The sequence below is a fragment of the Takifugu flavidus genome, chromosome 19, assembly GCF_003711565.1.
Source record: "Takifugu flavidus isolate HTHZ2018 chromosome 19, ASM371156v2, whole genome shotgun sequence".
Taxonomy (NCBI): Eukaryota; Metazoa; Chordata; class Actinopteri; order Tetraodontiformes; family Tetraodontidae; genus Takifugu; species Takifugu flavidus.
Window position 1 is genome coordinate 5,073,025 of NC_079538.1, and position 10,843 is coordinate 5,083,867.

At 50.7% G+C, this 10,843-nt stretch overlaps 1 protein-coding gene and 1 long non-coding RNA gene across 3 annotated transcripts in view; one reads left to right on the forward strand and one right to left on the reverse strand.

Moving 5' to 3' along the window:
* LOC130515749 (glutamate receptor ionotropic, kainate 2-like) overlaps positions 1-5,776 on the reverse strand; it is a 43,514-nt gene extending 37,738 nt beyond the window's left edge. Inside the window, exon 1 of one of the 2 annotated variants that reach the window (XM_057016217.1) lies at positions 5,240-5,776. In XM_057016217.1, coding sequence (XP_056872197.1) covers positions 5,240-5,366 — 127 coding nt within the window. In that variant the 5' untranslated portion in view covers positions 5,367-5,776. The remainder of the gene's footprint in view (positions 1-5,239) is intronic. The other variant, XM_057016218.1, reaches the window with a different exon arrangement.
* LOC130515751 (uncharacterized) lies at positions 5,669-10,333 on the forward strand. Its single transcript, XR_008947250.1, has 2 exons — positions 5,669-5,808; positions 8,893-10,333. It is a non-coding gene; the product is annotated as an uncharacterized LOC130515751 (long non-coding RNA).
* The last annotated feature ends 510 nt before the right edge of the window (positions 10,334-10,843 follow it).

Genomic DNA, 10,843 nt, shown 5'->3' on the forward strand with positions numbered 1-10,843 from the left:
GTGCGTCACTCTGTTGCACAAACAGACACCAACGGGCGCACAGAGCAGAGGGAGGAAAGGCAATCAAAGCCCCCCCCCCGACTTTAGGAATGGATACTGCCAGAGGCGACCTGATGAAAAGGAAATGACTGAATAATGAAGTTCTGAAATGTGTGCGCTCATTTCTTTTCAATAAGTGCGCGAGAGTCCTGAAGATAACCCCTCCTTCTTCTGAGCTAGGATCTCTTGGCTAATCCGCTGTGCCGCGGTGCGCGCCCCGCTGGGTAGGAAATTCGGCATCTTTTGTCATGTTTAGAAGGCGCTAGCTGGATGTAGCTGGATGTGGGTGTGTGTCACCGTCTCGGCGGGGAACAGCAGCGAAAACAGATGGGAAATCAAACCGGGTCTGTCAGAATCCGCCATCGAGCCTAATGTGTGGCTATAAAAGCAATATTAGGTGGAGAACTGTGTGTTTTCAAGCGTGGGCGTCAAAAATCAGGACAGAAGCGACCGCAGCCCAGGCAGGTACCTAAAAACATCCAGACCTGGACTGTTTGAAATCCCCTTCAAGCGGCCTTCTCTTCTTCTCTTGTCTGTTGATATTAGCTAAAGCTGATACAAATAGATTGCCTTTTGTCCCCTGTGTGTATTTTTATCTTCCACCTCTTCTGCCACCAGGTCTCCAATCATCAATACGTTCTCCTGCAGCGGCGAGACTTAGAAAAGCAGAGGAAGGAATAGGAAATGAAATTGAACATAGTAGGGGACGTTCTGCATAACCCTGATGGACCGTGGACAATGGCGCGTCATGCTGATTCAAAGAACAGGAATTTAAGCAAGCGGGCTTCTATAAGTCCCCCCACAGAGATCATTTCTCTTTCTGTCCTCGGCTCGCACAAAGGAATGTTCACACATCCGACCGGCTGTGTCGTCAATGGGGGCCTTTGCCTCTGACATTTCTCCCACTTTACTCAAAAGGCTGCAGAGGAGCTGAATCACCACATCCTAACCTGATTGGTGCCTGGCGCCGTCGCCAGGGCTCCCCGCGCTCTACCGAGCAATGCTTTTATCGTGCTTTAAATCCAACATGGGATAATCGATGACCCTCTGGCTCCTGGAGCGAATAAACATTCACTCTGCCTCTCAATTAACAGCATCGCCGGCAACAAATCCGCCCAGTAAATCATCACCGAAGCCTCTTTGTGTCTCTTTCAAATCAGCCGTGCAGTCAAAAGGCCTTTGTGGGTATTATTTCCCCTCCCTCCCACGCGTGACGCAAACAGAGGTGCGCTATTGCGGCAGGTGGAAGATTAGTCTGTTATTGTCCCACCGATCAAAGCACAGCCGGAACAGGCGCCACTCTGAGAGTCAGGGCAGCGTTCGGGGGGCTTCGTGGTCACGAGGAGACGGTCCACAGGAGGCAGCTTCGTGTCCTTAATCATTCACACTAATGCACATTATTAGATTATTCCTGCTTTTCACTTTTCATTTTCAACACTCGCCATATTTCAAGTGATCGACTCCAACCCCCCCCCCCCCCTCCACTGGAGGTGAAGACGGCTAAATATGCCGCCAGAGAAGGGAGATAAGGATTTCTGACATCCACATCCACTGCAGTGACATTTGTACCGCCACCGATTTTCATCTTTCAAACCTCTGAAAGCTATTTCACGCATTTAATCCAAGGCCAATTTTCTGCCCGCTAATACAGAAGCCCGCCGTGTTTGACTCCTGACCTCCTGCTATATTTCCACAGAACACTCTGCTGTCCTTTCAGTCTCCTCTTTTCACAGAAACCATCAGAAACCTGCAATAAAGCACAACTGAGAGTGGGCTGAGTGGACTGCTCAGAGGCAAACTAATCTATCTTTACTCTATCCGCCGGCCTCGGCGCTGTTTTTCTCCCCACTCGCACTCTATAAACACTCCCTCTCTTCCCTTTTAGATTCTTTAACAAAAGCTTGTTTTTCTTACAACTCTCGGTGTCTTTTCTCCTGGAGCTCGCTGCTCCGAGCACAGACGTCTGACGGGGAGGCGGACCTGCTGCTGGGACGGCCCCCAGGGACGGCTTCGGTGAACGATCGCACGTATGACCCCTGACCTCTGCTGACACCGGGGGCCGTCCTTTAGTGACTGTTACAGAGACTGACGCGCTGTGAACAATGGCGGCGCTCCAATGACGTCGGGGGAGAGAATGAGATTCAAATGGATTCCGGTCCGTTCCGAACACCAGACACTATGATAAAAGATCCAGCTAGAGCAGAACCTGTAAACAAGGTCAATCATCTCCATGTAAACACTCTCTCCAAATATTCAGGCAAATCCTGAAAATTGCCTCGGCACAACGGGAAAATGACTTTCATACCTCACGGATATTTTCCATTTCAAACTGGCAAGAAAAGCGCGCCGCGGATTAATCACCTCCGCGGCTTTTAGCCGAGGCACGGCGGCGAGACCTTCAAAGACTCGGGACCGTAAACATCTTTAAAGGAAACCCATCTAGATAGTCGAGTGCTCGAAGCCCATCTGTGACAGATTTCCTTCTTTGTTCTTGAAACACGCGCCGGGTATTTTTAAACCGTGGAAATGATTTGTTAGCGAAGGAGAGAGAGTTTCATATTTCTGTAATCTAGAGCGGAGCCAAGCGACACATGAATGTTTTAAGCGGCTTTGCGGCTGTTTAAATGTGTTTGCCATCAACGCGCCTGGCGGCGGGCCACGGCGCGGGGTGTTATCCCCGATTCTGCAATTCCAAACTGAACCCCAGAGCGCTGATAATTCAGCCTCGGGAAGAAAAAGAAAGCAGCGGAAGTCAGTTAGCTGCAGACTCTCTCTGAATTTGTAAACTCTACTCTCCTTCACATTCCAATGATGGAACGGCAATAAAGTGATAAAGGTTGTTTCCCTATATTCAATTCTGAAAGAAATGAGATAAACAAAAATTTCACTGGAGGTAATTTGGGTCTTTAGCCAGAGGTTTGTTTTCATTTTTCAACTGCAATGAGGGAAATAGAAACATAAACAGGAAACAAACATAATCAGCAACTTTGCATGGACAAGCAACGACACATCTGGCCTCACGGATCCAAACCAACATTCATTCAAATCCAATTATTCATTATTTGCAGGTTATTTTAGGTTGTCCCCCCCCAGAAAGATTGAATTGACAAATAATGATGAGTCATTGCTTGCTTGAGTAAACAGGTGTTGTGGGAACACCTAAAATAGAATGTGTATCTTCAACATGTCCTAGACGGAAACAGAATTATTTTGCTTATTGTTTCTTCCTCACTTCTTTTTCTCCCAGCGGAGCACAAACACACACTGAGTGCACAGAGTGATCAGGTAACAAGGTCATGGATGGATGGATGGATGGATGGATGGATGGATGGGTGGATGGATGGATGGATGGATGGGTGGATGGATGGATGGATGGATGGATGGATGGATGGATGGATGATGGATGGATGGATGGTGGGTGGGTGGGTGGGTGGGTGGGTGGGTGGGTGGGTGGGTGGGGGGTGGATGGATGGATGGATAGATAGATAGATAGATAGATAGATAGATAGATAGATAGATAGATAGATAGATAGATAGATAGATAGATAGATAGATAGATAGATCTGTGTGTGTGTGTGCGCGCGTGCACGCCAATTCAATGGTGTGCGCGTGTGTTTCGTGTAAAGGTCTCAGTGTAACAGGAGAACAGGGGTTGTACATTGTAGGCCGTCTGTCAGGGCAGAGCTGTGCTGAAGGCAGGGAAGGAACAGGCGGCCCCGGGAGAGCTGACCTCCTCGTTTAGTCCACCTCCTGCAGGAGCAGCGGGGCTTGACTGCTGCGCAAGCACATCCTGCAGCACAGGAAGCGCACAGACACCGGCCAATGGGCTCCGAGATGATTCTATATGTCTGTATATTTCCTTCCTAAGCCGGCGACACAGACGGCGCAGACCGTCGCCGGGGTCTGAGATGCGCAACAGGCGCGGCGCGGCCGTTCCTGCTCGGTCTCTGTCCTTGGTGCTGAACTGGCGGCGGATTCAGGACCACGGACAGAGACAACACGGCTGCTGCGTTCAGGTGCCCGCCGGGAAAGAGGAGAAAATCTCAGCGACACGATGCACATCTTATCTTGCACGTCCTGCCCGCTGATACCAGCGGCGCGTTGCAGCGCAACCGACACATTCGGTACGACATGGTGATTCCAAATGTGATCTTCACAGACATCCGGGGATGTTTGAGGAGAAAGAGGGAGGCGCACACACGGGCACTAACCAACACAGCAGTTAAGGACTTTGACCCACTTCAAAGATGGGATTTGGGAACTTCTAAGGTCTAACAGCGATGCTGCGGGGACTCGCGAGTGTGAAGGGAGCGCGTGAGAGGCGGATTCGCACATTTGCCGCGGATGCAGCACGAAGACAAGCGCAGCCCGTTGCCATAGCGGCGCCTCCTGCGGACGCGGCCTGACTCTTAAAAAATGACCCTTGTGGGAATCGAGGATGGGTGTCGACGCTCCGTCACTGGATGACATCCGCTCGCTCATTTGGGTGCGCGCCTGCGCGCGAGCAACATTCCCAAACTATTGCCAATAAGAGACCGCGGTCCGGTTATGTCCAGGGCTTCATCTAAAAGTTCAGAATGATTGACCGTCGAAGTGAAGTGGCGAATCAATGTAAAGGGTTAATGCGATTGTCTGCTTGAATGAGTCGATGTGAAAGATGATTTCTTTTCTCCGTTGCTGGATTTGTTGATCGCGTTTGTGCCTCTTCTCGCCGTGACTCAGCCAATCAGCGAGGACCGGGAACGTCACTTCAGGCTGCATTAATAGACAACTCGCGGTGGGATACAGTTAAGAAGTAGTCCCGTGTTCACTCTTGTGTATTGACCGACTCTTGAGACCAATAAAACCAGTCTGATCTCCGCGTAGAGTGTGTATATTTGGAGGGGGGGGTCGCTTTTTTTGTGATTGGGGAAGAGGTCAGGAGGTACGAGCCCCGGTGGTACTTACTTTCATCCTGCTGAACTGTTGCATCGGAAAACTCCGCCAAAGTAGAGCTATCTGCTACCCTCCAAAAGAGTTACGTAAAACGTTATGGCTAACGTGCAAAAGTAGCATAAATGAGAAAACTGGTTCGCGGTTTATTTTGGTGCCGGCGTAAAGCCGGTAAAACAAAGAATCGGGACGATTCGGTTCGCTCACGACAGTTATGTGGGAGAGCACGCAGACATTGTTGCAGATGGAGCCGTAAACAGATTCTTACCAAATCTCAAAACGTGTGGCATCCCGTGAGAGGAACCGAGGAGCAGCAGGAGCAACAGCGGGATCAGCCTGAGGTTCGACCTGGAAACGAGACTGGTTATCGGCAGATGGTGGGAGGTAATCTTCATGTTGTTGTCTTTTTTGTAAATGGACACTGGTCCAATCCGCCCCGTGCGCGGGTTCTACTCCCCCGTAAATCTTCTGGTCGGTTGCCAAGGCAGGGTGACGGCGGCCCTGGATGCGCAAGATCACGGCATGGTCATTTGCGCTTTTCCTAAATCCATTAGCAGTCCCGGCATGATTCCTCCCTCTTTTCCCGACTTCAGTGTGCTAAGAAACCAGAATCCTTCGGGTCGAGAGACGGTGGGACATCCATGACGAGCGGTACGGATCCACTGAGGAGGGTTGCGGGGGGACACGGAACGTGGAACGTAGGTGAGGTGCTGGAGAGGAGCTAGAGAGCGACAGGCAGAGGAGTCATCAGCGACACACAGCCCCCAATGAGGCGCTCTAGGATGCCTGCGCTCCCATTATACTGCACTGCTGCACAGGCGCTGACGTCGAGCCAAGGTTAGTGTGCACGCGCGCCAGAGAGAGACGGAGAGAGGGAGGGACAGAGAGAGGGGGAGGGAGATGGAGAGAGACGGACGGAGGGAGGGACAGGGAGAGGGGGAGGGAGATGGAGAGAGACGGATGGAGGGAGGGAGGGACAGGGAGAGGGGGAGGGAGATGGAGGGGGAGAGAGAGAGGTGAGAGGTAGATGAAGGGATGGAGATGAGAGGGGGTGAGAGAGATAGAGACAGAGTAAGAGGGAGGGAGGGCGAGAGAGGTAGATGGAGAGGGGTGAAAGATAGAGAGAGTGAGAGGGGGAGAGGGAGGGAGAAAGAGAGGAAGGTGGGGAGAGAGGGTAGAGAGAGGGAGAGGGAGAGAGAGGGGGGAGTGAAAGAGATGGAGGGAGAAAGATGGAGAGAGAGGAAGAAAGTGAGTGACAGAGAAGGAAGAAGAGGAAGTGAGAGAGAGAGAGGGGTAGATGAAGAGAAGGGCAAAAGCAATAGAGAGGGGAGAGGGAGGGGGGAGTGAAAGAGATGGAGGGAGAAAGATGGAGAGAGGGGCAAAAGCGATAGAGAAAGTGAGAGGGGGACAGGGAGGGAGATGGAGAGAGATGGAGTGAGGGAGGGGGAGGGAGAGAGCGAGAGATAGAGGGAGAGACGGGGCAGGAGGAAGAGAGAGGGAGGGTGAGAGAGGTGAGAGAGGTGAGAGGTAGATGAAGGGATGGAGATGAGAGGGGGTGAGAGAGATAGAGAGAGTGAGAGGGGGGAGAAAGAGAGGAAGATGGGGAGAGAGAGGGTAAAGAGAGGGAGAGAGAGAGAGCCCCCCTCTCTGAGTGAAAGAGATGGAGGGAGAAAGATGGAGAGAGAGGAAGAAAGTGAGTGACAGAGAGGGAAGAAGAGGAAGTGAGAGGGAGAGAGGGGTAGATGGAGAGAGGGGCAAAAGCGATAGAGAGAGTGAGAGGGGGAGAGGGAGGGAGGGAGAAAGGGGGAGAGGAGGTAAAGGAGGGAGAGAGGGGGAGAGGGAGGGAGAAAGAGATTGAGTGATGGGAGAGTGAGAGGGAGGAAGAGAGAGAGGAAGATGGGGAGAGAGGGGGTAGAGAGAGTGAGAGGGAGGGAGAGAGAGGGGGGAGTGAAAGAGATGGAGGAAGAAAGTGAGCGACAGAGAGGGAAGAAGAGGAAGTGAGAGGGAGAGAGAGGTAGGGAGAGAGAGAGAGAGAGCAGTGATGGATGTGCTGAGAGATAAAACGGGGGGAGAAAGTGAGGAGGGGGGAAACACCAGACCAGTAACAAACTTCATTTCCTTTGACTCCTGAACCAATGACCCCCCCCCCCCCCCCCCCCCCCCCCCCCCCAAATCACAGCGCGCCTGGCGACAGAAGAACATAAAGTAGTAACAGTGCGTTTGTTGTGCCGCTCGCACAGAAAATTGTGTTTTTTTTCCTCTCGAAAAGAGCAGAAACACACAGATCGGGAATCAGTTTAACGCGCAGGAATGATTGTTTTTCCGCGATTGGCGAATAAAGAGGCGGCGGCGGCGGCGTGCCCACCGAGCCGCGCACAATAACCGGCTCCAGATTACAGAGACGGCGTCTCCGTATCCGCGTGCCTGGAGGACAGCGCGGTGAATCGCTTCTATTCTCATGCACGCACCAGTAGGAGGCCATTTCCCACTTTGTCTCCACCATTTCCCACTTCTTTCCCAGTCGTAACCTGTCTATAGCTTCCGTGGATGTGGGAGGATTGGGCTGAAGGGGATAAAGATTAGCAGGGCAGATTAGCTGTGCTGCAGGCTTTTCACGTGGAACTATAGCTGTGCTGCTGCGCTGAAATGTTTCCAGCAACTCATAAAGGTGCGAAAGCGCGAGCGCGTTAGGCCACTATCTCCAGATCCAGAGCATCTGATTGTCGACTCCACACAAGTTTGCTCTCCCATACGAGGCGAGATGATTATCAGCTATGCGTGCTATTGATTTACCTTATCGGTGTCAGGGCCTCAACACCATCTGGGTCTGTAGGTGCTGTGTGGAAGGAGGTCTTTGATTAGCCCGGAAACCCAAACCAGCACCATCTTCATGGGAACTCGTGTGTGTAGAATAGAATATTTCCGAATAACGACGCTATCGCCGCATTTTGTATTCGTATTTTTGGGTATATGATGACAAGAGTGGTTTGTTAGTTTGCACGGAATCAAAGAGTCAAAGTGCACATCTACCGCTAGCACAGCGGCGCTATGAGAGCCTCTCCACCGCGCCGCACATCACTCTCCAATCCCTCTCTGCAAATAAAAGTAAATGCATTTAATAGATGAGAGGGCACTCACATCGGCTAAAGGAAACACGGGGTAATTACGCGGGATCAAGAGCGCCGCTGCCAGCGCCGACTTTAAGCGAGCGTTGGTTAGCATGGGCCTCCACAACAAGCGCTCCGCAGAGTGAAAATATCAAAGAGAAAGCCACTCATCATGCTACCATCTGGACCATTTGCATAATTATGGAGGGTTTCAGGGTTTCCATGTAAGTCAGCAGAGTTCCTCACAGCATGAAAGGAATGAGCTCGTGAGCTCTGGGAGAAGACGCCAGCGCCGTTCCTGTTCAGGACGCGGCGCCCCCTAGCCGCACATGTGGGCACTGTCCTGACGAGTCCACAGGTGCTCGGCGCTCCAGAACCATCCTAAATGTGTATGAGGAGCTCACCTGGCGTTACAAAATGCCGCTGTAGGGTGCAAGTTGTGTAAGAGGGCACGGAGTCATCCCGGTGGACACAAAAGGAAATGGACTTGTAGTGGGCTCTTCTCCTTTAGCTTGTGAAAACATTTGAGACGTATCCTTTATTTTAAAAGGAAAAGAAAGTCCACGATCAAAAGCACGTGGCTTTTGAAGGAGACCGTAAATGAGATTACTTCACACACGCCCACTCACTTGTAGCCCACAGAGGCTTCCACACCAGCTCGCTGGTGTTTATTCAGATGCCATTCAGGCGCGGGGTAATGCAAAGGGGACTTTATGCAAAGGAGAGATAACCACTGCTAAAAGCCTTCTGTCATTCTCTGCCCCTCTCTGCCCCCCAATCTCTCTCTCTCTCTGTCTGTCTCACACACACACAGAACGGTAGAAAGATTGCACTGGCATAGAGAAGGGAACCATGGAAACGAGAAGCTGATGCTCTCTGAATGGTAAGACCCTGAAAGAGAAGACTTTTGTTCACCTTTTACCGAGGGCTCCTCTGCTGCATTATGCTAAATGCTACGTGTATTTTAACTGGATTGGCTCCAGTAGCTAACAAAGGTCTCTCTTCATCAACCCATTATGGGGAGATGATGGCGACTCAAGGACATCTTAATGTTCCGGCAAGACAAGGATGGAGGTTCGGGGCGACCTTCTCGCTGAAGAAAGAGCCTCACTTGAACATCAAATGGTTGGAGCTGGAGGCGGCCTGCGTGTCTTCGGCCCAGCTGTCAACGTGATTCCGGGGATCTCAGTGGGAATATATCCTTTTGAGGCGACAATTAGTCAAGTGAGACAGTAATTAGGACCTCTCTGCATACTGTCATTTCCTGTTAGACGTGACGGATGCCTGCGAATCTCTGCTGCGGCGCCGGCCGTCAACAGACTCGGGTCTGCTCCTGGAGCTGCGCTCGGCCTCTGTTGTGACAGCCATCTGGAAATCTGGAAAATGGCATGGAAATGTGGTCAGTGGCACGATAATTAGCACGACGACAATAATATCTGTATGCTAATTAACCATAATCACACATAAGCGTGCTTCTATGGCAACACAATAAGAGTTTCCTTCTTCAGATACAGAAAAACACAGGAGAGCCTTGAGAGTTATCTCAGCACTTGGGTAATGTCGCTTTTATGAAGCCGGAATGTTTCTAACAGGAAACAAAATTCATGCCAAATATGCCAGCAAGTAAAAAGAATTTTGTAGACGCACAAAAACACACAGAAGCACCACAGCAGCCTCGGAAATTGCAGCTAAAGAAAGAGTTCAACCTAACGAAGGCTTGCTCGTGTGCTAGCTGCGCTCTATATTTGACTTTGTGTGCAGTGGTTATGTGGAATCTATTGGAAAAAGTGTGGTAATTACCAGCCAAACTCAATTCGAATGACAGTAGCAATTGCAGCAGTTAGCGCTGACACTAATGGAAGCACTTTACTAATCAGGTCTGAGATGCTGCTGGTCTGGGCGGCTCGCTGGAACCGTTCCGATGAAACAAAATAATGATTGCTTTTATTATTTAAACCTATCATTAACCGCAAGCTCATTATAATACGGCTGCTGTGCTGAATACAGGGGTTATGGGGTCTGTGCAAACATCACGAAAATGCTTCATTCTGCATATTAAACACGGTTATGAGACGGGTGGAAGAGTTTTAGGGGAGGATGGGAACTTTTCCACTGGATAGTGATTGTGACCCAGTTTTCCGGCGAGGGAAGTTCAGAGCACCCCTGGAAACTCATACTGCAGCACGGCTGCTCCCGTCCATCTGCATTTATAATACAGCCGCACTCGCTTTTATTAAAGTCTCTTTTTCACTGTTCCCTTGATGTTTTATTCAGTCGGGTTTCAGTAATAACCTCCAAACACTATCCCAAAAACAAAGAAAATCTTTGCCTCTGCTCAAAAATGCTTTTCCTTTGGCCTCGTGGAGAGTAAACACATTCAGCGCTTTGGAAAAGCAAAGGAAATCGCATGCACACGCTGCACGTGCACGTGCACGTGTGCAGCCACGAGCCTGCTTAGCTGGTGGACGGCTGGAGTTTCTATTACTGAGCATCCAGCACGGTCTGGTTTGCAGGATAAGGACGTCCTTACAGGGACATTAGTCAGCGTGAATGATGAGGAAGCAGCTCCTCGCCCGTGTGTGTGTGTGTGTGTGTGAGTGTGTGAGTGTGTGAGTGTGTGTGTGTGTGTGTGTGTGTGTGTGTGTGTGTTGTGTGTGTGTGTGTGTGTGTGTGGGCGGGGGGTTCCTTGTGTTCTTGTACATGCTACATCCAATTTCCTCTTTCTACTAGCAAAGTGAGGACATTGGTGGGACGTGTGGACACTT